The sequence below is a fragment of the Aptenodytes forsteri genome, unplaced genomic scaffold (genome assembly GCF_000699145.1).
Source record: "Aptenodytes forsteri isolate BGI_AS27 unplaced genomic scaffold, ASM69914v1 Scaffold111, whole genome shotgun sequence".
In the NCBI taxonomy this organism is placed as follows: Eukaryota; Metazoa; Chordata; class Aves; order Sphenisciformes; family Spheniscidae; genus Aptenodytes; species Aptenodytes forsteri.
This window is the reverse complement of record NW_008794710.1, coordinates 1612909-1639618: the sequence shown is the minus strand read 5'-3', so window position 1 is coordinate 1639618 and position 26710 is coordinate 1612909. Positions and strand designations below refer to the sequence as shown.

The window sequence follows — 26710 nt, the reverse complement described above, 5'->3', positions numbered from 1 at the left end:
ACTTCATTTAAAATAACAGCAGTGTCAAAAAAGAAAAAAAAATCTTAAATGTACCTGCGTATTTAAGCTTTCTTTTTGCAATTGCTCCAGGCTCAGTAATGCGCAACATTCAGAGTAATTTGAATATAATTGAAGCCTTCTCTTTTTTAACATGTGTATTATGAAATTCTGAGTCTCTGGAGGTGAGCAGACACCATGTGCCACCTACTTTATTATTTTGCTTCAGAGATTTGACTTACTGAGAAGTAAGCTTAATGCAAATAAAATGGCTTTCCCCTCCTGGCATTTGACAGGCATACAGAAATGCAACAGAAGAGCACAGTACCTAGAGACACGCGCTTCTCAGAACTGTGTTCGGAAAGAATAGAAAGCATTTAAATTCAAAACAAACCATCTGTGACAACCCCTAAGCAGTGCCTCATTTCAGAAAGTGCAAGCCTGGGAATGAAAGTGAAACTGAACGTAACTGTCAATTAAAATAATCTAATATAGGCTTTTCTGCCTTTGGGGGGAGGGTGGGCACAGGTTTTCTGGAAGCCCACTCTTTTTCATTTCCTTAGCATATATTTTACAGTTCAGGAGAACTGAATCACATCTGTAGCCAACATATATTACACACCTCATGGGAGAAAAGGTGATGGAAGAGGCACTATCATTGCGGATCACCTCTCAGCAGTTCATATCCACGACTGGTATAAGCTAATATAACTTCACGTCAAAATTAATTCTAAAACAATTTCTAAGAGAAGAGTGACTTCATATTAGAAATAAGGTATTCACCATTCCCCATTTGGGAAAGCTAAAATATTGTCTCTTCGACAGTTGCATTCAGAAATGAAAACCACAGAGTTTCTGACAGTTTACTCAGATCAGAAGTAAACAGAGCAATGGCAGCATAGCCAAGGTAAGTAGAAACACATGGAAATTCCTGCTTGCCCAAGCACTATATATACACTATACATTGGCTGGCTACACCTTTGGATTTACAGGATTTAAATCAGATCAGAGTTTGGTCCTCAGAGTATTCAACAGGCAGTTCTGGGAAGGGGTCCAGAAGAATTCAGTCAGTAACCATGAAGACTGTCATTTTATAAGATATAAGTTGCAGACTGAAAAAACATGTATTGTTAGGCAGTAAAATTACAGTTTTATTTCTTATTGAATTTGGAGCTACACTGCAAGCTGTAGAAAATGCTCAGCTAATAGAACATTGCATATATTTACTGAATCTGGAAAATACCCCCGGGACAGCAGCTCTCTATCCTGCCAGGATACTTTGCATAGGCACTGAGCTACAGATGTACGTGTGTGAATACCAAGTGTGTTTCAAGGCCTTCCGTTTTATCGTTGCTATTTAGCAAGCCATTTTGTCAACTGAATGAGTATAAAGTTATTTAAAAATGTAAAAACCTGGAAGGTATTTTAAATACTGTTTTATCAACAGTCAGGTGTTAATCTATGGTTAAAACAAGGTAGTAGTGCAGCAGCAGTTCAAGCTCTGCTTGCCTTGAATATGCAGAGAGTCCCACCACAATCAAAGTCCGGTCTCAGGATTGGACCAGAGAGGTGAAAAATCAGTGTACGACTTTTCAGCAAATCATGGACTTGCCATGAACATACCTACTTACGGAGAGCTACCCCGGGGCACAGCTGTGGCTGCATCACTGACTCTGAGATCTCAGCTGTAACTCTGTCTTCCAGGTATTCCTTTCAAGATGAAGAAGACATGTTCATGGTGGTTGATCTCTTACTCGGAGGTGATCTGCGTTACCATTTGCAACAGAACGTCCACTTTAATGAAGGAACTGTTAAGCTGTACATTTGTGAGCTGGCACTTTCCCTGGATTATTTGCAAAGATACCACATCATTCACAGGTGAGTGAACTTCATTTGAGGGATGGGCTGCTTTCTTCTGGCATAGCAGAGGAATTTAATCACATAACTGATTACATGGTTCTGTTTATTCAAAACCTCTGAAAAGTTTTCATTGTTATCCATGGGTGGAATTTGGCTCTGAAAAGGTTTTTCAAAGTGTTTTCTTTCTGCCCTCAGCGATTCAGTAGCTCCATATCCTTCCCAATCTACCCTTTTCTTGTTTTTATCTCATACGATGATGTATGTATTTTACTATGGTCTTTAAACACTAAATATGACCCATAACAACCTCCTCGCTGCTTTTAATTTATTTTTAGTTCTCCAGTGCCCCAACGTTCCTGAAGACAAAAATGTTGTAATCCAGTACAACAACTTCATACAGCAGCATCAGGGAAAAGTCACAAAACCAAAGGCTGAGAATAAAGAATAATTTGTTTACTTGCAGAATCTGCATGAAGGTCAGAAGGAGGAAGAGAGGTGGGAAAATAAGAGAAATAGTAGAAATAAATTGAAACAGTGATAGATGGTGCATCCTTTTGCACTTCTTAGATTACAACAATCTGTTATTTTTACTGCCTTAGAGTGGGCAGTCATAGCATTCATGCCAAAAAAGGTGTCAAGCATCAGGGTTTGTTTGTTTTCCTTAAACAATTTGGCATTTAACTGAAGCAGCGGGATAACTTCTCTTTTTATGTTAACACAGCAACTGTGAAATTATAAAATGACGGGTTTGAGCCTCTATTTTACTCTTTTTTGGCTACATTCAGGATATTCCTTCCTGAGTTACAGTGGTCTGAATACAAAAATAATTAGTTTTGTCTGTTACCGAAGCTGGATGTGAGTTTCAGAGACCAAGCTAAAATAAGCTGTACCATAGATCATCCAGTGTCCAGTATAAATAAATTCCTCCAAATATATTAATTGAGAGTTTTAATCCCATCCACCTACCAGAGCTGCCTCATGATATTGCAATAAAGAACCAATAGAAAAGTATGATCTGACTTTCTGAAGAGGGAGAGTCTGTACGAAATCTCTCTGATCTGAGGTGCAGTGGTAGATGGGTGTTCTGTATTACTGAAACTGTGCAAGACAAAATTCAAGTAAACATTGCGACAGTAGTTTTGCTTGTAATTAAAACTCCCACAAATATTGCAAGCAATTTCTGAAATTTTGTATCTTTAACACACTTATTATTTTAGTACATTTCCATGTATTTCGCATACGTTTTCCTTTCTCAGTGAATATTTTAAAAGTGGAGCTCAGAATTTTGGCTGACCTTTGTTTCTATGCTTTAAGGAATGTTCTTGGTGAAAAACAAGTTGATGAGCGTTTTGCTTACCCTCATTTTAATGACGAGACATGTTATGCAAATAGGCTGTCAAAACATTCATGAGAGAATCCAGTTTGTAATCAAAATTTGTATTTTGCTGCAAGCCTGCAACTTAAAAGTGTTTCACAGAAAAGTCTGTGAAAGGTGGCAGATGTCTTGAGAGAATGAAGGACTGGATTGAAGTCATTGTGGTTGTTTATAGCTTTTTGTGACAGTATCTGCATTGCCATGGTCCAACTGTGAAATTGGGCAGGACGCTTTGTTCTTTTCTGTATTACTTAATCATGACTAGTAAACACTTGATTTGACTTAATTTTCTCTTTTGCATTGGTTGTAGTATAGAGTAACACCACTGACTTCAACACTTTTTAATTTGCACCAAGGCAGGGGAAGGCGTAGGGGTCTGGAGCTGGTTGTTGCCTCCATTTGGGGGCAAGTTCTGGGATTTGGTTTTTGCTTTCACTCTGCACTGAAAGTTTTCACAAAACCACATGGAGTCGGGTCTCACTGGCTGGTTAGCTAGGATTATTGTTTAGGATATAAAGGATCTGGTTCAGAACTCCGCTGTGCTATAGAAGAGATGTTTATTTTGAAGCTGGTAGACCTGAGATCTGAGCATGGCCCTCCCACTTCACTGTTTACTGCCCAATAACCCAAGTGTGGCACGAGGAGCCTTTTGTCTCTCATATTCCCACCAATTACCGTAAAATCCCAAATGATCCATACACCAGTGAACACGTTATTTAGCCAGGAGAGTCCCAGCACATTCTGCCTCTGCCTCACTGCCACGTGGAACAGCACTCTGTGGGACAGTCTTCAGCTGCCATAAATCTCTGTAGCATGGCTGGCGTCAAGAGCGCAACGCTGATTTAAATTGGCTAAGGAGCTGAGCCAGCAGTGATGCACAGTGAGGAGATGTGTAACGATTACTTTACCGTTGCAAACACACCATCTCGGTCAGAGATTAAACCAATGAGCTGGTTGGTGCCTATACTTTGTGGTAGCAGATCTCAGCAATATTATTATGACCAAGTCCTTCCAGTCAGCATTCACACGCTAACCTACAAAACTCTATTAGATCTTTCATTTTTAAATGAGTGCATTGGCAGCAAAAGGGAAAAAAAAAGGTTAGTGAGTCACAGAGTCATTGAGAGAGCCCCCTACTAAATTTTGTGTGTGCTACAAAGAAAGAATAGTTGAATGATTCATCAGACTGGGTAGGTGGATTTGCAAATTGCAGTATTATAAAGAGCTGAATATATGATGTGTGAGTCAGGAACTTAACTCCTCCTCAATATTTACAGATGTGTATGAAATGTGTTCAGGTTTCCATTACTATTGCATCCAGCAACATGACAGAATGTTTTTTTCAAGATTAACCTGCAGCCCCAGGAGTTTACCGTAAAAGGAAGTGGTAATGAAGGGGACAGGAAATATCAGGCATGTATGAACATACGTAGAAGTGCCCAGATCGGTGCTATGCCAGTTCCCCTTGGAGATACCATACAATGCCTCTGTATTGGCTGATGTGGTTAGTGTTGTGTACTTTGAATGTGACAATCTTTTCAGCAATAGAAGTATTGTTTCTGCAGGGGCAACTTTAACCATAAATAGTGTAAAACCCACTACTGTTCTGGTGTGCTTATAAAACTTGTCATTTTTATTGATCACATCCATGTATATAAATTCATATTTGTCATGCACAATCCTGCAATAGTAGTTTTATTTATTATGGCACAATAATGAATGCTGCACTGTGTGTCTCACTTGCAGCTCTATTGTAAATGTTTGCATTTACATAGATCTTCAGCCAGAATTATAAACACTTTAAAAAGAAGAACTGTAAGTTTCAAGCTATGATCTGAAGACTATTCTGGGCAAACTTTTCACTTAACTTACACAACAGCTAATTTTATACTGAGATATCTCTAAGTTGTTGGTCACAGGTAATGGCTGCATCACAAACCCCTATTTCCTCACAGTCCTGCTGTAATAATATTTTATCTACATTTCTTAAATGAAAAAATAATTCTTCAAAAGTTGGATGACCGGTGTTTATTATAGACCCTCGGATCCAATACACAGAGAAAGGCTTCTGACAATTCACATGGATGCTCTCATTCATTCTCTAATGTTGGATAGAATCCGTCATTCTGTATTAGTGGACATCAAGTCTCAAGATGGTATGACTAAACACACTCTTTCCAGCACTGCTTGTATAATACCAGTGAATAATGTGTTGGACAAAAGTTTTCCCATCAAAGGCTGAATAAACTTATTTCAGCCATGCGTAACTCAACCTCCTCCTTTCACAAATGTTGCTGTTCATACATTTCAACAAAACCACCTGCTTCCTCACCAAAGTAGGCTGCCCATTTTCATTCAGCTCTTTCTTCTAGCAGCAGCTCCTGCGTTGTCTCTCCCAGTATGGTCTTGCAGCTAGAGCTTTGGCTCGGAGCAGCGCTGGCCCTGCAGTGCTGCAGCTGCTGCCCAAGTAACATGCTCGTGCTGATAAAATCACATTTTCTCTTTCTAAAGGGGACAAGTGTTAACTGCATTGCCCTTACAACTTTTCATCATCGTTTGGCTCCATTGGTTTTCATCCGCTCAGAAAGGAGGCTGGATGTGGCAGATGTGTGGAAAGGAAATTGCAGTAACCTTCCAGAACAATTTTAGGATACTGGACTAGCTGTTTGATCTGCATGCCCAGGGCTTTTTTATTTCAGTGGGTTTTTTTAATGCAAAACCATTTGTGTGTGTATGTGTACATATATAAGCATAAATATAAATTTTTGGTTGAAGCACAATATGACTGGAATCAGTCCGGCTTGGCAGATCTGTGCTGTGTGGCTACTGCGATCACCACTCTGTTTTCCATTCCCGCAAGTTCTGCTTCCAGTGGAGAGTAACACCAGGAGCTATTCCAGCTCTGAACAGCTACTCAGCAGCAGTGCAGCGTGGGCAAAAGCTGATGGAAAATGGTGACAAATCGAGCATTACATTTTCCTCTGCCAGCTAATCCACTGCAGAGTAAGGGTGTCTTGCTGCTACCAGCTAGACAGGATGTACTCTTTGTTCAGCACTGCTAAGCTGGGCTGTGGTGTAGGAGATTCCTGTTTGTTCATTACCATTTCACCAGCAGTCTGGTGAAATAAGATAATATGTCTAAATGATTAGACTCTTCTTAAAAATGGGCCTTCCCAGCCTCACTTGTGACACCATACACCAAAAGAACGAACTCTATTTAAAAATGTTCCCTTCATAACACTGTCCATTTATTATGTAAGCAGTAAACAGGTTTGGAAATTTTTTGAAAATGGAGAATTTGCCCTTTATCGTTTCTCACAGACGTCATAGGTAGAATAGTGCCAACCTGATGTTTACCAGGATATATTAAAAGGACACAGTTCCTTATGGATTTCAGTAGTCTTTTTCTTGCTGCTAGGCATGTGCAGATGAAGAAGAAAATGTAGTAGAGTCTGAAGTAGATGAAATGGGAAAAAAAATAACTGTAATGTGACTACTATTCATAAGTACTACCAAAGATCATGACAGGTCAAGAGGCCTGTCCACTGAATTTTCTTAATTTGTCTTCCCATGTCTCCTCCATGTCTTTGTATTATGTTCTTTAAACAAGTGCAAGCCCACATTATTTCCAAGGACAAATTGCAGGAAATGAGCAATGAGTTATATAAGAGAAGCAAATTAGAAACCATATCAAAACCAACCAAAAAAGAAACACTATGCAAACCACAAAGCACAGAAAACCTGCTGAATGCTTATGAACCAGCACTGATCAAAAAGAAAGTGATTCACAAATTCTAGGCACAAAAGGTATTTAAATTTCAGTTGTGTCCTTAAAAAAAGAATTAGATTTCACAAGATATGAATATGCAGAGAACAAGCCTTTCAACTTTTGAATTAGTTCTCTACCTACAAGAACAAATTAATTTTAGTTCTGTTTGGCAATAGTAAAAGAAAAAGTTATTTGATGTACCAGATGACATACTGCAAATAAATGAAGTTGGTTTGGAAACACACTGACATTTCAATACCCAGAGACTAGATTACTAATGAAGTAAAACTGCCTGTACTGGGGAAGAGACACAGGGAACACTCTGAGGTGCATGATGCTCCATTGGGTGCTCCAGTCCTGCCACTGGCACTGATATAATCTTTTATTGTGGGCATAGTGCGCTCTCCCTTCATCACTCATGTGAAATACCAGAAGACACCTGCCACACCCTCACTCCTTTCATACCCCATTGCTGAGGGATCCTTGTTGCAGTCAGCAGAGGATTGCTTGGTTCCTTACAGTTTTCAAGTGAGTAGATGAAGTTGACCCTTGGCCCTTTCTTTCATCCTCCTTCTTCTCATTATTGCAAAATTGTAAGAATGTGCTTACGTGAAATATTTTGTTTAGCCAAGGAAAAGTCATCTCACAAGCCCTACATCATTTAAGATTTAGGTGTCCAGTCAGCGTTAGGAGAGGGAAGATCTGAACTGCAGACTGAGTTTGGCCAACTATCTTGCATTAGGTGACAGACTTCTAGTGGCCAAAGATAACCTAGATTGACCCCATCCTAAGTGTTTGTTTGTGCTGTATACAGCTCTAAAGAACAAGTGTCCTTCACTAAAAAAAATTAGTTCTGTGATTGTAGTTGGTTTTCTTATTGCTTGCTTCTCTGTTTAAAAACAGACACCCAGACAAGTGCAGATATGATCTAGACATAGAGTGTACGACATGCATCTAGAAGAAAAAGTTATGTATTAATTCTTACTAATTCTTCTATAATGTAACTAGAAAGAATTTCAAACAATTTTATCTGAATTCTAATTTTTACACACTGATTTAAAGGTTTTCCTGAATCCTTTCTCACCTCACTGTCATTTAGCTGCAACCAACAAAATAAACATGAAAAAATATTGTTTTTTCTAAAACTCTAAAATCACAATACCATCACTAGGGCATTGCGGACTTACATGTGTCCGACTTGCTCCTACTAGTTGTAGCTCCATACTCCTCACTGCCGGAAAACACAGCTCCCTTGGAGCATTTCCACAGAGGGAATCAGCACTTCATGCTGTTAATGGCTAAGTACACAGGAACAGGAGACTGTGTAGAGAAACTGAGACCCAGGCAAATTCAGACTCTCTGTCATGTCTGGAGGTACAAATCTTTTTGGAAATGGGCAACAAAAAACTACTAGGGAATTACATTGCCATAGAGCTTGCTGCTGCAGTGAGTGTGATAGCCAGCATCCTGGAGATGCCAGCAGGTCCACTGATGCCTTGGGCTCAGCACTCACTTTTCTGTGGAGTGTGCTCAAAGGGAACATGTAAACTCCATGTAGATATTATGCACCAGTTTGCCAAATGCTCTGTGTTTCCCACTTTCTAGTCACTGTGGCAGGGAGTACACCATTGGTTTGGCTTTTTCATCTACGTCTGTCTTCCAGAGGGCTTTCTTAAAGCCCATTCTTACGTTTGTTCTGGGATTATGACTTGCTTCTATGAATTGCTTCTAGTTTCTGCAGAGTGCACCCCCACCTAAATCGGCTGCTGTCAACCTGTCTGTGTTACGGTTCTTCCCCTCAATCGGCTGCTGTCAACCTGTCTGTGTTACTGTTCTTCCCCTCCTTCTGGTTTTCTTTAATAATCCCTTTACATTAACCTACCTTTTAGAAAGAGAAAGACTCTTATACAAGCAGTCTTCAGGGCACATGATAAGTATTAAAAAACTACACGTCCCTTGTCTCCACAATTTATCACCCTATTGAGGGATAATGAAATTAAATGGTTTCCTTCCTTCCCCCACTCCTCAGTATTGAAATTTTGATCATGAATCATTTTCAGAGATTCAGACACTGAAGCCGAAGATGCTGACAGAATTGAAGCAGAGCTCTATACTCAAGATTATCTCAGGTCTCTATCCACAAATCTGATCTGGTTTATGCTAGTTTTCTGCTTCAGAATTGCTAGTTTCTTTGTGGCCAATGCAGTGTGAGTGTTATCAGAGCCATCTTTCTTTCACAGAAATCCATTACAAATTTCTTGGTGTTGCTTTAAAGCTTCAAGTGATTTTAGTATAGGCATCTGCTCCCAACTTATGTATACTAGCAAAGACCACTGTATTAATAACATGTTGATATTGTAATTCTAAATATAATAATCAAGAGTATTAATAACTACATTTAAATAATTTTGAATAAGTAATTAAAATGATTAGGCACTCCTTCTAGAGAGGCATAAGAGTACCCACAGTATTAATTGCCTGCCTTATATGGCACTGCCTGGTTTACCCTGCTTTTGTGACCCTCCACCCCCCACCTGCCATCCCAGGGTGGTGCTGCTGTCCCGACCTCCCCGTGCCAGCTGGGAAGGGAGGAGAGGCTGAACGAAAGCTCCTCTGACCAGCAAGATCAAATTAGCAATGGAGTAAAGTCTTAATTGATAGGGGAGAGAACAAGAGCTAACCCCCTCTGATACAACATTGATCCTTTTTTCCAAAGCTTTGGTGTTAATGTTATATTAAAAGTATTCTGATATGTTTTCATCTTGGAAATTTCACGTCATGACTGTATGCAGGCATATTCTCTCCACTGAAGTGGCAGATTTGCATGCAATGTGCTTGAGTCATTTTTTTGTTTGTAGTCAGTGAAGAAATTTAAAATCTTTGATTAAAGTATGTAGATGGAGAGAGGGAATATGGAAAAAAACTGTAAACTTCAGGCTGAGCAAAGTATAAACTGATAGCAGCATACGGAGAATTGCTTCTTTCTCCTGCTTCTGCTTTAATGGTTGCAACATTTTTTCAGCTTGGATGAGCAATACATACATAGAGTATTCTATCATTCCCTTGGAGATTTCCTTACAACGTAAGTTTTGTTTTAATATATGGCAAAATAACAAAGACTTAAGGCAAAAAGTGCACATTTACATTATTTCCTCATGAGTGCAATAGTCTTTTATATCTCAGGAACTGAGTAGATTGTCCATGGTGTGGTAGAAGGCATTTCATTAAAGGATATTGTAACTCAAGCTTCCTTCTTGCCTTAGAAATGCATTCAGCAGCTTTCAGTACAGCTTTGATATTTCAGGTGAGATGTGGTCTGCTTTGTACAATTTTTGACTTAGCAGATACACGGAGGGATGAGAAAGAGTGGGAGTTGTAACACTGATCATCTGACAGTGTTTCATCTTTCAAAACAAATCATCTGGTGGGCAGGGACTGACTGTAATTAAGGTACAGATTGCCATGAGATTTGTTCTGCTGAAATTGCCCTCTCGACTTGTTTTCTCTTGCATTTGTTCTCTGTATCTTTTTTGGGGAGCTCCTCGGAGCATTCCCTTGAGGTTATTTTCAAACATTTCTATATCCTCTGTGAACTCCTGTCTGAACTCCCCTGGATGCGTTTTACAGAGAAAGCACAGCAGCTCAAAGCTTTGATTCTGTATGACAGACAGTCCTACCGATGAGCCTCTGCTTCTCCAAACATGTGTGTGTACGGCTTACACTCGTCCCTCGGGGAATTTCCTACTGACCCAGTGGGGATAATTGCACTTTCCTGCAGCAGAGGAGACAAGGCAAGCCTGCAGTTTGGCAGTTGTGGTGCTCTTGCACATGCAGAACTGCTGTCGGCAGGGAAAGACCTTAAAATATGGTGCCAAACTGGGACCTTGCAAGGTGGGAACAGCACTTGGTAGATGGTACGCTTTTAATAAACCAAAACTTATTAAATTAGATTCTGGTGAATTTGGTCATTCTTTACACTGATGATCAAAATCATCTTTACAGTCAGACTAACAAGAATGAGAAATAACCTCACTCCAGTGGCTACCAGTTTTTATTCAGTCATTTATCTGTTCATCCTGTTATACACATGAAACTTTTGTGCTGTTCTGAATGCAGAGGAGCTGCTTTCTAGTCTAATGAAAAAAACCAATACAAGGCTGGAGCTTCTCTTACTTTTTTTTTCCTTTCACAGTGACTATTTGTGTCTAATCATGTTTTAGTCTCACGGTTTATTTCAGTGATATTCTTATTGCACATTTCACACTTTTTTTTTTTTTAGGTTTGGGGTTTTAATTATGAGCACAGGTACTTTAGAAGATAAATATGAGTTTGGCCCTCTTTCCATACACAGATACTGTCTCTACTCTGCTGTCAGGTTTAGTTCAGATTGTAAGCCTTTTGAGGTTCAAACAGTATTTTTCTCTGGCTTTAATCAGCCCTCAAACTTTGTTAGTTTTCAGTAAAACCCAATACTGCTTAAAATCTCATCTTTCTCTGTAGCTGTTATCATTCAACATCAAATGATATGCAATGGAACTGGAATGATAAAAGACTTAATGAATGATAACAAACACTACAAGAAAAATAACAGCACAGAAGGTATCAATTTTTTAAGAGTGTCAGAAAAATAAACTGCTCTGACAGTCTTACGCTGAGGTCTGAATGTCTGGCCCGGGAGTTCGCAGTTTGGACCTTCAGTGAACATGGCTGATTCTTCAGCCAGCTGAATAGCTACACTTTGGAGAGCCAGTAGCAAGAAAAAAATTAATTGATGGTAAGATAGATGGACTTGAGGGTACCAAGAAGAAAAAGGACATCGTCTCCCTGCAAAAAATGCAGAGATGTCGAGGGGCACTAGGAAGGCTGAAGAAGAGACTGGGGAGTGCAGTGTGTGGTGTGAGGTGTGGGCAAGGAAAGCTGCTGTGGAGAGGAGCAGCCCCTGCAAGTCAAAATCAGGAGTGACCAGAGAGAGTGGAGAATGTGGGAGAGAGGCACCATGAAGTCAGGGGGTGCAGTAACAGGGGAAATAGGGGGTCGATGCCAGTATATGAATTCCAGGTCAGAGGGGTAAAGCCTACTGAAGGCTGAGTGGTTTTGAATATGTCTCTCTTGGTCACTGTCAGGGTCAAACAGCTTTATTCACCAGCTGTGAAAAACCTTGCTCAGAGTTCTGCAGATAGGAATTAGTACACTGGCATAAAAATTAATCTCTTTGTGTATTCCTAGAAAAGATGCTGATTTGGGGAAATGCAGTCTTAGATTTGCTATGTTGCTCTCTCAAGTTGCTACAAAAATTAAGGTATGGTCCTCTTTAAAAATATCAAATCAATAGGTCTACTCAACGAGTGTCAGAGGTCTATTTTGAATGCTAGTCAATAAACAATAATTGACCTATTGTCAATAATCAATAACGATTACTAATATAGTCACTTAGCAAGACTTGCTGAGTGGAAAACCTGTCGCCAGAACACTGCATTTCTCAGCTTTTATGCTAATTAAATGTATTAGTTATCTAGAGTTCTGCCTTTAAAATCTACAGAGACTCACAGCTTGCCTCTTAATTTGAGATGCTGCAGAATTTTCCCCTGATGGTGCACCTTCAACTCTTCGACAAACCTACTCAGCCACAGAAACACTCTACAGATAGACCCCAATGCAGACACATGCACTTACATATGTATAGAGAGTTGAACACTAATTAAAGTACCAGCTTATTTCCCTGAGTCCCAGAGTACCTCTACTGCTGAAACTAAGAATTATAAGCATATAAGTAAGGATGTCCATTTCCAACTAACAGTCTTTTATCCTATCATTATTGTTTAATATTTGCTTTTGGAAGATACAGTGTCAAAAAGGAATAGCATATGAGATCTAAAGCTGAGAAATTGAATTATTAAGCCTTAGTTGTCTAGATTTCTGAACATATACATCAAACTACTGTAACTCTTTAGTTAATGGGAAGAATGGTGGTGCTCAGTCACTGCCTGCTCTTCCCTCCTAAGAAATACTTGGTCACCAGTTTCCTTACATCAGACAAGATTTTATCTCCCTGAGATGAAATGTGGCTTCAGTTGTACAAAACCAGCTCCGTGTGGTAGTTCCAGGTTCCCTGGATGCCACAGACAACTGGGCTTGTGATGGCCACCTGTCTGGAGGGGAGCGAGGAACCCCTGGGCTCCTTCCTCAGACATCCCCCTCTTAACCTCACTCAGCTAGAAGACCATACTGAATCTCAGAGGCTTTCATGCCACAAATGAGGAGGATGTTTTATTTGATGGCACCAACTAAAAAAATTCTTAAGTGTGCAAGCTATTTTAACTATAGCACAATTTATCATGTATGAAGGATTGAGTTCTTCACGGTGTGAGGTGACGTCAAACAAGACAATGAGCGCCAGAAGCGTGACTCCTGCAAGAAGCTTAAATACCTGCCTGCGCTTCTGTGATAACACATTACAGTAACTTGACTCGAGAACATCCCCAGTTGTTTTCATAATTCCACACAGCATGCAAGTTATTTCTTATGTTTTTAAAAACTTATTCCACAGTTCACCAAGATCTAAATGCAGGAGTCTACCTTTTTTTTAGTTGGCTGTCCAAGCAAGTGGACACCTAGTCAACACAGCCAATGGAATCTAAAAAGCTATTCAGCTCATCTAAAACCAGACATTTAGGCACCTAAATGGCTCTTTACACTCCAGTGACTGTGTTGTTTATACATCCATTGACTATAAATGGGAATATAGATGCCTAATTCGCAATAGAACCTAATCCAAGTATCTTAATCTGAGACCTGAATCTCATCTTATTTTCAGTTGAATAAGTAGCAAGAATAATTCTTATAATAATTTCAGTACAAGTAGTTACTGTAACAGCAGTTTCTCTGCACAGAGCCTAGTTTAAAAACACCTTCACCAGTACTGTATTCTTGCCTAGTAATCTTAACCGGGATGTTGCTACTACAGTCTGTAGACTCAAGTAATATTGCCAATCTTTCATTCCTTATCCAGGTTCATCAAGAGGAGTCAGAATACTTGGCTGTTTTATTCCGAGCATAAACAATATATCAACAATATGTTGTTGACATCTCTTAGAATAGGGAGACTTCTTACAAAGGTGGTGTACTGGAATATGAGTTGTGGTTTGGGTCAAATGTATCCTGTCAAGTCTCATCTATCTTAAACAGCAATCTCCAGGAATACATATATTTATTGCTCAGAGAGTTTTTTTGTATATGTTCCTTCTTAAAAGCATCTGAAGTTATTCTTAGAAGTAATTTATGACATTCCTTTCCAGGATAGGTGAGGCTGGAGGTAGAAAAGTATCATGAGATTTCTGTTCGAAACAAAGATTGGTTGGAGGGAGCAAATGCAGCATGAAATCAGATCTTTGCCCCTCAGTTTCAAAGAATTAATCCATCCATTGGTGGATTTCACAGAAGACCTGCCAGCTTCTACTGACATTTCAAGTAGTAGTAGTTTTTTAATCATTAGTAGCAGTAGGTTTTTTAATCATTTACCAAATAAAATTTTCTTTTCAAGCATAGACTCTGCACCTCCCAGCCTGGTCTATTGCAGCTCACTGTTTCATATATCAAATCTATAAAACCACCCAGAAGGGGAAGCATATGCAGGACATCAAAGCTCGCTTGACTGTGGAACATATTCAGCCTCCTCTCTGTGATATGTCCTGGTTGTGTATATTACAGGGTCTGAGGCGGTCAATTTGAGGAATAATGGCCCAAATACTTATACCCATGGTCCTGATGTCATGGGCACGAGCCAGCAGGAGATGATGGCAGTGGTGAGGGTGATGGGGAATCTGACACTCATGCTAGCATTTGGGGTTTCAGATCAGAGTGAATAACACAGCATCGCACGGTTGTTTTCTGCTTGCTGGTCTACAGCCCTTCTCCCCGCTACACTGTACTGCTGAGACTTTGATCAGCAGAAAATGTGCTTAATGGGAAGCTTCACTACTTCATTGAAGGGATGACTGCCCAGGCACTAGCTGAAAACCTGAAACCTTTGGAAGCTGCTGTCATCTTCCTTGGCCTGCAGATGAAGTCCACCATGCTGTACTGTACTTTAATTGCCAGCCATATCGGCTGTAATTGCACTTTGGTATGGATGAAGGAAACAGTTGTTAAGCAAAGTGGTATTATTATTGTGTATACTGCTGTTCTAACAGGTGTCTGATGAACTATTATGTGTAGAAGTTGGTAGGGCTTTTAAGGCAAATTTTAGGGATATTATACAGTAATTATACACTATGAACAGTGGCTGACTTAAGCATGTGTGTGTGTTTGGAATTCTGTATATTTTCTTTTTGAGTTTGTCAGATAAGCTAGGCAAACTCTTGGAGATGTGACACATTTGAATGGGTCTATTCTGTATTTCATGCAGTGAAAAACAAAGGAGCAGCTATGTGAATTTCAGCCATTGCAAAACACCACACTTTCGATGCTAGCTTTTTACAACAGATAAAGCCAAATATGCTTATCAGTAACAATGCTCTACTAATTTATCTTTAGGCAGAGGAAAAATGTCATCAATTTCTTCTCTCATTTAGTTTCACACATGGATTTCTGCCTGTGTAAATTGGAAGAGGACCTATGCCTTTTACTGGAATGAGACTGATACTTGTGCAATTGCTGGCAGAGTACGTGCTGAGTACATTCTCCCCCTTACTCCTAGCCAAAAGCTCTCACATGTTATCTCTGAAGAAAGAAGCATCACCATTGCACTGTATATGCTTTCCTGCTGGACCAGATAATTCTTTCCAAATGCCACACTCCAGTTAGCATCTAATGAGTCGTGCACTTCCCATGGTTATCAGAGATGTCACCTGTTCTTGAAAGCTGATTCACATGCAGGGGTATGACCCTTGTACTCGTATGCACAGAAGGTTTCAGCAATACTTGACGCTATGACACAGAAAAGATTAGAGTCATCAGCTGTGAGATTATCAACAAATTACTGCTATGAGGTGATTCTGCATGACTCTTCCATGTGATCTGGAGAAGCATTTGGCTGAAAAGTCTTTTTATTTGAAATGTGGTGATGTTTCATCATCATCACAGTGTTGATAGTTGTTCAAGGTTCCCCTCAGAGCTACCCAAAAGTCCAAGGGGTGTAGTCATGTCTAGTGTTAGCTCTAGAAAGCAGCTTTAGCAAAGGAAGTGGCACATTTGTCATTATTTTGAGTCCTTCAGGCAAGATGAAAACTAACTATCAGATTGCCTGCAAGTTCTTTGGGCTGGTTAATGTTTACTTGGAAAAGAACCACTGTGTCCGGAAGAGGAATCCTAGATAGCCTAGTCTGGGCTTTGTTATGTAAAAGCTCAGTTTATATGGCCACAGTGGTACTTTCCAATCCCAGTATCTGAGACATTATACAATGCAACACAGAGGAGGCAAAGTACAGGTTCATGTTCTCCTTTGGACAAATCTTTCTAGCTTTTATAGCATGTAAGAATCTTCACCTATTTTTCTGGCTATTGCAGTATATAATTACCTCTGTGATAAAGTCATACTGGATCTTCAGGAGGAACAATGTAATGAAATATTCTGTATTTAATATTTTTACTTTAATTTAGCATCTATGCAAATTCAGGAGCTGAACCTAGCAAAAGAAGACTATTATCTGACTATATATACCTTTATAGCATGTAAGAATCTTCACCTATTTTTCTGGCTATTGCAGTATATAATTACCTCTGTGATAAAGTCATACTGGATCTTCAGGAGGAACAATGTAATGAAATATTCTGTATTTAATATTTTTACTTTAATTTAGCATCTATGCAAATTCAGGAGCTGAACCTAGCAAAAGAAGACTATTATCTGACTATATATATCCAGAAATGTGAAAGGCTTAGCATAAGATTCCTGTTTTTAAAAAGGTCATTTTCTTCAAACTGGGATAACAATATCTAATACAACTATTTCTCTAAGCTAAAATTGACAAATACAGTGTTTCCAAAGACCACGGGCCATTCAGACAAATGTAGATACCATTACTGCCACCTATTGTTACAAGTAGAGAATTGAAAATATTTCCATAATTGTATTTTTCCAAATGGAGAAAAAATTGGAAAATAATGAGCTTGTTCCAGTTGAGGTATTTGTAAATAAGCACGTTTTCGTGCCTTCTTTGACAGCTTTATTTTCAGAGCTATATAAAATTGGCTAGTACAAGTGCTAAGAAAATCCAAGATCTTCATGGACGCCTAGTAAAAAATAGTACTAAACTAAAAAGGAACCACAAGCACCATAATGCTCAGCATCACAGTAACATATTCCTATATATCTAGGTACTACAATCCCAAGCGTTGAGCCAGGTGTCCGGACACTCTTTAGGGGTACACAGGAAGAGGCAGGGTCTTCAGAGGCCTTCGTTAGTGAGAGCTTTTTCACTTGTCATAATTATTACAGCAGTTATATCTTGCATACATACTAGAAAATGGTCTTGTTGCCACACAGAAGGAAAAGGCTCCAAAGTGGGATAACGGGCTGGGTGATAGGATTCTGATTAGTGTCATATGAATGCATGCCACCAGATAATTAGTTGGAAGTAGTTATGGATTTTTTGTTTCTGCATTAAAGCCCCAGGAGTGGGAATTGCAGAGAAAACAAAGATTTCAAATAAAAGAGAAGTTTTTAAATAGGAAGACCCAATAAAAAGTTTTTTGTTTTTTTGGCAAGGCCTACTGACTTGTTGAGTACCTCAGGTTCATGAATAATGCATCAGATTGTATAACAACAAAATTACATGTTTCTGATTGATGATAAATATACTATTTGGGATTGCCTGTATAGAATCTTGTCAAAGGTGTTTCAGTTTTATGGAATGATTTTCAAATCCTGAAACCTTTACTCTTTTTTTTCACACAGAATTCTGTGGATTTCTATTAATTTCTAGATTTAGAAGTTGCCTTACTGAGTACTGTGAGATTTAAATACATAATTAAAATATCATAAAACTTTTAAAACACTGTGATAAAACCACATTACCTTTCAAGTTGTAGTATTTGTTAGTCTGTTCCTTTCTTGCAGGAAAGAGTTAATTTTTCTAAGACATATTATTTCTATCTGTCCACATACATATACTTATGAAAAAAAAACACTGTGATAAAACCACATTACCTTTCAAGTTGTAGTATTTGTTAGAGCCTTTCTTTCTTGAAGGAAAGAGTTAATTTTTCTAAGACATCTGATTTCTATCTGTCCACATACATATACTTATTTGGAAAAAAAAAATCTTCTACTGGTATTTGATGATTCTGAAACTGTATCTGGTAAAGCACTGCAAAACTACAAATTTGGCTCCATGCCTTGTTTGGAGTCTGAAATGCAGATTTTTTTTTTTTTCTGGATGGAGATGGGGCTGACTAAGTAAGTTCCACTGGACAGAACTTAGACCAATTAATATTTTAGGCGTTTTGACATTTCAGACTAGAACAGGACATTGGAAGCGATGCCCTTTGACATTGGAAGTCTTCTGTGTATAACAGGCTCCAGAAAGTGCAAATGGAAATGGCTGAGTTGATTGAATGAATTATTGTACCCTTTGCTTCTCAGAAGATAAATATATGCATGGACATCCTGGTGCAAAATAGCAGTTTATTTTGCTTTCAAGCAGAATTAGTGGATCTCATCTGTGCTGGAATTTTCTCCTTACTGAAGAGAAATAACTAAAAAAGGTGCATTCCTTTTTATTTATTTTTATAAATAGCTCAGCTCAGCAAAAGCCATGCAACAATAAATTACCTGTGTAACTTGTCTCTGCTTGTCAGTGAATTAGCCCAAGTCTAAATATGTAAAGATCAGGACCAGTACTTTAATTTTTCGTCATCTCAATCACTTGTTTCTTCAAGTGATTCAATCACTACACACATAGGTGTGCATTTGCTGTCCACACCTATGACCAGTGGCTTTTATTAACAGCCATTGTTTCCTCATTCCTGTTTTAGTCAGACACCATGGACTGTGAAAACCAATTTCTGAATTTATTCTGGTGGCTTGCGTGTCAGATGTGGTGCCTTGTGGAAACACATCCAGATTCGTACGAACGAGCATCCACAAGATGTTTTTTTCTTTACAGATCTCTCATAATCTAATCCCACATCTTCTCAGCTAATTTTCAACTTTACTGAAGTCTTTAAATTTCAAAATTACAGTGATTCACAGGGTCGTGTCATGTCATGGCATTCATTAGAGCAGGAACAGAAGACTCTGAAGGCCTTTTTATGAAAGGACAGTGAGTGGCAGCAATTACTGGTGAGATCTAAGTGAGGGGTATGTGAACTGGCAATCAGAGGTCTGGAGCAGTCAAAAGTCTTTCAGTCCCATCCATCTGATAGGAAATAACAGCAAAGAACTCTGAGATTCTTACTATGATTTTGTTTTAATACCATTGAACATTTCTTGAAACTAAGAAGGAAGTTGGTCAGGAACAAAAAACTAAAAAGATAAATGAGTAATGAGGTGTTGATGAAAGGAAGAGGGCATGCATCAGACTTCATTAAGGCTATCTCTCGAGCAAGCATTCTTGGTAGGTACCCTACCAATTTCAGCTCTGGGGGACACATCATTTCTGTGCTGCCCTTATAGAAGCAAAACACCTGTGACCAAATTCATCTCTTGGCTGTACAGAGGCCAGTATATATTGACTTTTCCTTCATCCAAAGCTTCAACAAGTTTGCCACAAGAAAACCTCACTATATATGCACTCATTTTCTTTACGAGCTGCACGTCTTGGACATGTGTATTATTTGTGAATCTAAATATCAAATAGGAAGGAAATAATGTCCCTATCTGTGAAAATCAGAATTTGTTCACATTTCTTTCCATAATTGGGAGAAATCCATTTGTAATGTGGTTCACTTCAGTGCTCTGATATAGTGATGTCTCATGTGAACTCGAATAATCCATAGTTGAAACTTATATTTCCCAACTCATTGCCATTTTTATGGCTGTTAAGAACTGTTATCCAGCTAATATTAATCTTAATGAAAATTATCCAGAACTACTCATGTCACATTAGTTTATTATTATGTGGCAGGTATATGTTTGTGATTTTGTGTGAAACATTGGTGCAACTAACTAAACCTAAAAAAAACCTAATAAAAAATAAAAGGCTCTGGTCAGATATATTCTGTAGTATTTAAATGGGTTATGAGCAAATGAGAATAATTTAGTATTTGAGAGAAGCAGGTACTCAGTAAACCGAGGTTATTGGAATTATCCCTGCATGACTTCAGGCTGTTATCCAGAAGTTGTTGCTTTTTACTGTGCTTTTTTCTAATGGTAGCAGCTGTCTTCTAGATTTTTAACACTTGCATCTAATAGTCAATACAGGCTCCTAGTCTTCATATAGCATTCCCTATATCCAAGAATACAACCGATTCTCACTTTCAGTCATGACTGTTGGGACTATTTTGACAAAGAGAAGGTAAACAGGATCGTGAAGGTCACTGTAGGTTAAAAACTAGTTAATGTGACTTTCTGTGATCTTAACACAATTTTCTTTTTCCCAGTGAACACAGTAACTTTAAATGCCTGTTTCTGCATAAGGAAAAACATCTTGATATAAGAAATGAGCTGCATAATTAAGAAAAAAGCCTTTAAACTCAGTATTTCAAGGTTTATCCTACACAACATACAGTTAGATTGTCAGCACTAAAGAGAAAAGAGTACGAGAAAAACTTTATTAAGGTTGAAACAATGTCTACTGAAGCCAATGTAATTCTTCCATTGACTTCAAGGGCCTTTGTCTGGATCTTGCTTCTTTTGCTTCCTTATGACAAAGCAAAATCCATCTAATTTAATTTCTCTGTTGGATATTTTGAAACGATCTCTAAGAAAAAAACCCTTAGCATTCTTCAAGGGCCTAGGCTGCCTTAACTGTAAGCCAATGAATTTTAGTGATACACATGTAAATATGGGCTCACTGCATCCAGAGTGCGACAAGCATATCTTGTGACCCATGGAGTTTTATTGTCAATAGGCTCTAGGCATTACCACTGTCCATGGAGGAGGTTTGCTATGGGCTGTAGTGCTAGGTGTGGTTTATAGGAAGCTATTCAGTTGCTGCTCATGACCTGAAGGGTGGAGAAAGCCCTCTTTGCTCCCTGCCAAACTTGCCTATACATAAAGGATCATGGGGAAAATTCAGGTTGGAAGGGATGTCAGGAGGTCTCTAGTCCAACCTTCTGCTTAAAGCATGACCAGCTATGACATCAGTCCAGGCTTCCCAGGGATTTATGTAGTCATGTCTTGAAAAACTCCAGGGATGGTGACCACACAACCTCTCTGGGCATCCTGTTCCACTGCTTGTCTGTCCCCACAGTGAAAGTTTCCCTTTATATCCAGTCTGAACCTCTCTTGTTTCAGCTTACACCTGTTGTTCATATGCTAGATTTTGTCTTTTGAATGAAAGTGAATATGTGTCTTCTGTCTATTCAAATAAAAGCAGTTAAGAGCTGCTTTTAAAAATCTAAGACTTCATTTCAAGAGTTTGTACACAGCTGAGTTTTCTCTGTAAGTTACCTTTGGTTAATGAAGAGTTGAAACCCCAACGGTCCTCATTCAGAGAAAACCAATCATCATTAAAAAGTGGAAATACTCCTAATAAGTCATGCTGATAAAACTGCTATCAACTGAAATGCTCATAGATGTTACTGCGGGAATTTAGAAGCTCGAGAGAATGGAAATGTGACAATACATTAAATCCTGCTCTGAGCCAGCAAGGCAAAGAATGAAATTTGTCAGACATAAAGTTGAAAGAATGTACTTTGGATTCTTTCTGATATCAAATAAAGGGTTAGGGGTTATTACACATGTGAATTCAGAGCCATCCAGAACTGTTATAACTGAAATATTTCCTCTGATAATATTAAAAAGCAGCTTGGACTGGCAAAGAATGGCTGTCCCTGTGTTGGAAACACATTAAACCTTTTGATGAAATAAGAAGAAAACATAGGCAAAAGCAAATAATCACAAATTTAAACATGGCAGAAACCAAGCCTGTGGTATTTGTATGTTTGCTGCAAAATATGAAAGCAGAATAAAACAGATGGGTAGTGTTAGTTTTTCAGTTCTTACAGGTTTAAGGAAAAGCATGGATCTTGTGTTTGGCATTATTATTAATGTGATTCAAAAAGGTGAAGGGAAGACAGCATTTGTACTTGCTGTAGAAGTGCTTTCCTAAATCAGTTAGATTAATCTTAGCTGGAGGAACTCTAGCTGGTAGTTCTGTTATTCACATCAATGGCTAAATCTTTGTTTAGGCCTCTGAAGCATTTTTATGCAATTATGTCTTGTAGTAATCAACTTGAGTTTAATTCTCAGTTGTATAAATAAAACCCTGTTTGTTTAGTTCACTTCAGTTTTCTGAAATATGAACCTTGTTTTCATGTTCCAAAAGCAAATAAAAAAGTTCTATTGACCATCTAGATGCTATTTATTATTTGGTATGCCTGTCATATCGCATCTTACAGATCTCTTCTGTTAACTAAACAACCCTAATCTATTTGTTCTTTACTCTCAGGGAGTTTTTTTGTTCAGCCTTCCCCAGATCTTTTCTTTTTTGACTCTTTTCTTTCAGATGCTATGAAATCAGTAACCTGAAGGACCTACCTTTGTTTTAAATTACAGCATAACACCTTTTTTTCAATATTTTGTGTAACCTACTTAGAATTAGTTGTTATCAATATGAAGTGGTAGTCAATGAACCAGTCATTACTTTTTTTCCTTGAGAAAACTGGGCAATTCATGGTTGACTTCACCAACCACACACCTTTCCTTACTGGACTGATGTTTCAAGTCCAGTCAATATCAATAGAGATCAAAAGTTACAATGTCCTGGTTTCTAATTTGTAGCAGTAAACATGAAACTTTTTTGGAGATTGTTCTGGATTTCAAGCTTTAGAGCAAATGGCATCATCACATGTTTTTCGGTCTTCTTTTCTGTGACTCTTTCACCTACATAAGGGACACAAAAGTGTAACCTCTGGAAGGTTATTTATGTTTATTAATCCCAATGAGTAATTCAGATTCTCCCCTTCTGATGTACATATATGAATTTTGTCTATTCTTCATTTTATCTGGCACTGGCAATATAATCACCTACTTTTGCTCACTCTTACTGAGATTTCTCAGAGTCCTCTTCAGGTGAAATAATCTTCATTCTTTTACCACTTCACATAGCTAATAAATATTGTGTTACACCTCTCCAGTGCTGAACTGCAGAGCATTTCAGTTTTAACCTCCTTTTGTGCTGAAGATAGGCTATTTATTCCTACTATTTTCTTCATGGGCATTCAAGCCCCATGACAGAATTTAACATGTGGAAGCTCTGACTAGCTTCCAACTGCAATGGACTATACCAAAGACTCACTAAATTCCACATATACAGCTCTCTCCCAGGTCTCTTCAGTCTTTCATGAACTTCCTTGTAGCCAAAAGGAGGCAAAATAAGAATGATGGACTTTGAATTTGGATACGTTATTTTTCATAGACTCACAGACTAATTCAGGCTGGAAGGGACCTCCAGAGGCCTCTAGTCTAATGCTCTGCCCAAAGCAGGGTCAGCCTTAAGATCAGACCAGGTTGCTTGGGGTTTATCCAGTCAGGTCTTGAAAACCTCCAAGGATGAAGACTGCACGACCTCTCCGCTTCTTAATTTAGAAATCTGCTTCTACCCCACTTAGTAAGAAACATTGATGGAAGCGGTAATTAAAACTGCAGATAATTGAACCTGAGCCCTTTATAATCATTGTGAGCCTTTCCAGTCAGTTCAGGGGATTCTGACTGGCATATGTAGTGAACATGAGTCAAGCCACGCTCATGATTTTCCTCCATGCAAAGGGAATATCTTCAAGCATTGGATGCCCACTCAGCCTAGATATTATAGAAGATACATATAGATTATTAATCATTCTTTCCTACTTGGAAATTATATGCAATTATATTCTTACAGTACTTTCATCCTTCAGGCAGCTTTAGTTTGACATTTGTAGCTAAGGCAATTGAAGAAAGCTAGAAATGGTTTCATGGGCAGTATCAACAAGTCACAATTAAACTGTGATTTTTCCAATTTTTTTCTCATTTGTCTGCACCTCTGAGTTTCTTGGGCCAGCTGTTATATTAGTTATGCCTGGTCCTGTCACTGAGCAAAGACTTGGAAGGTTTCTCTACTCCCATTTCTATGTTGCTCTGATTTTTCTATGCATAAAAAGAGTTGGAGTAGCACTGGTACAGGCTGAGAAAGTTGTGTTTATGAAATCAGTGTCAAGGACACTGCCACAGCTCTGCTGATCATTGCTTGGTGAATGGTTAGAGGGCAGGCCAGGGCTCTTCTGAATCCAAACTGTGAATGAGTTTGCTCCTTGCAAAAATCCTTCAGTTTCTCTTATGAGCAGGTTCAAGATACTTGGATGTACTTGGATGAGTGTTTCAATTCATTCTCTTAGCTAGGGATATGCATAACAGGAAAACCCTGAAGTTAAGGTGCTGAATTTCACACCCTGTTGTTTGAACATGCTTGCTAAGGGGAAAAATGTTTTCTGAAATATTGATGTGTAGTCAAAACAGAATTTCACTTACTTAACATGTTTGAATTTAAACTGCTTCACTAAAGAGTTTTTATCTTTTAAATCCACCTTCCAACATAAACAGTGTTTTTACTATTTAAATGAATTTAACTAGATTATTTATTTAAAGGAACTAGCTGTCTTTTGTATAATAGATGCCGGAAGCCCTCCATTCTGAATATATCCAGTAAGTTTAATTGCAATGCTCCTAGACCTGCCAAGTCTTCCCATTGACTGTGTTGAAACTTCCCTGCCCTGTACCCAGCAGGCAATGGTCAGTGCAAGGGCAGAGCAGTGGCCTCGCTCCTCTGCAGTCCATGGAGCTTTCAAGAAGCTGCCTTTGGAGAGGAAAGCTTTTAGTGCCATGCTGTAAACTGGGGATAACCACATAACAGAGTGCTGCTGGAAGGCACACTTCACAGTGACCTTGCACTTTGCTTTCGCACCTACCACTTGAATCTATGCATCACGTGCATCTCCAGGTGTGTCATCCCAAAACAGTAGCATCTTACTTAAGAAACTTGTTTACCTCCTGGCTTAAGTTATCCCATGGATTTTCTTGCTGTAAAAGCAGTTTAAAATAGCCTATTTTGAGATTTGAGGCACGGTTATGAGTCTATCAAGTTGCCTCAGGGCCTGAGGGGTTGGGCTGCTCTGTGCAAGGCAATACACACTGTTGTACCTGCCCCCAGCTACAGTCCTGCCTCTGAGCAAAATGAGCAAAGTCGACAGAGCCCACGGTGGGGAAGATCCCTTAGGTAGGAAAGGCTTTATGGTCTGTGTGCATCTGTATCAAGTATCAGCCACTGCCTGAATTAGTCACAGAAAGATAAGCAACAGATCTAATTTTACCACTCAACTTTCTGAACATTACAGATGCAACTGCATGAGGAATACATTTGATGATACATACAGTTGTCAAGTGGATTTGTCAATGTCTTTTCTGGTGGCAATAAAAATGTATAGTCTATTTAATGGTGCAATACCATAGAAGATAGTCAAATTGTTTAAACTCATCCTCTTAAAGAAATAAAGAAAAGGCACAGTCTTGTAATGAGCGGTCCCTGGGTGCTGCATTGTTATACATATGGCAGTAGCTCATAAAGCTGAATTTCTCCTTTTGATCAGTTTTATTCTCAGTGAAGTACTAATGACTGTACCATTCCAATTCTTTATTTTTATTTTCTTAAATGGGGAAAAACAGTTTGGAGTGATGTTGAAGGTATCGCTGACTTTAGGAAGCCACAGAAAGGCCCGAATGTACTTGGGTGTGACCCCCACTCTTTTTACCACTGTGATAAGTGCAGAGTCAGGTTGTACTTGTTAAACTTTGTGAAGACAAAGTTTAAAATATTTAATTCAACAGTCAAAACTATGACCTGCTTATTTCCATTGAAAGTCATTGCTGTATTTTCAAGTCGTGAATCAACCACAAAGACTATTCAACATGAAATCACAATTCCACCTCTTATCAGAAAACAGTTACCAAAAACAAGAGATTGTTTTGTTACTAGCAAATATATTTGATACCAGCTGAACAGTAGCTCTTCCAAAAACTCTCATCAATTGAGAGATTAGATATAACATTACATAAAAAATGTATAGAATTTCCTACGATAATTCAACCAAAGAGAAGTTTTGTAATATAAGCAAAGATATTTAATCCTACAGCTCATCTGTAACTCACAACTTCACCCATATGAAATCAGGGGAAGGAGAGTTTTTGACACGGTAAATGATATGACAAGTGACTACAGGGGAGAGGAAAGAGACAAGCCAGAGCTGAGAGGTTTATGGATGACATGGGCTCTAGGAGAGATTTCCTCTTATATTACACATATAACTTAAACTGCTGCTGAATCAGGCAATTATAGATAGCCTGGAAGTTGTGCAGAAGAAATACAGTATTTCACACTGAAATATTGGTATAATTTTAAATTTCCATTCCAGATGGTAATTCATAGTAAGATCCTTTTCCTTACACAGACACATACACATCCTACATTATTCCAAATGTGCAGGGAATGATTCAAAGTAATTTCTTATTTATCTCATGTTTCCCCAGCTGCTGCTACACAAATTGTAAACATAATCTTAGTGTACTTCATAATCTC

General features: G+C 38.6%; 1 protein-coding gene across 2 annotated transcripts in view; it reads left to right on the top strand.

Moving 5' to 3' along the window:
• The window catches only part of STK32B (serine/threonine kinase 32B), a 161652-nt gene that overhangs the window by 72742 nt on the left and 62200 nt on the right, over positions 1–26710 (top strand). For both annotated transcript variants that reach the window (XM_019470628.1, XM_019470627.1), the window contains exon 3: positions 1702–1875. In XM_019470628.1, the coding sequence (XP_019326173.1) occupies positions 1702–1875 (174 nt within the window). The remainder of the gene's footprint in view (positions 1–1701; positions 1876–26710) is intronic.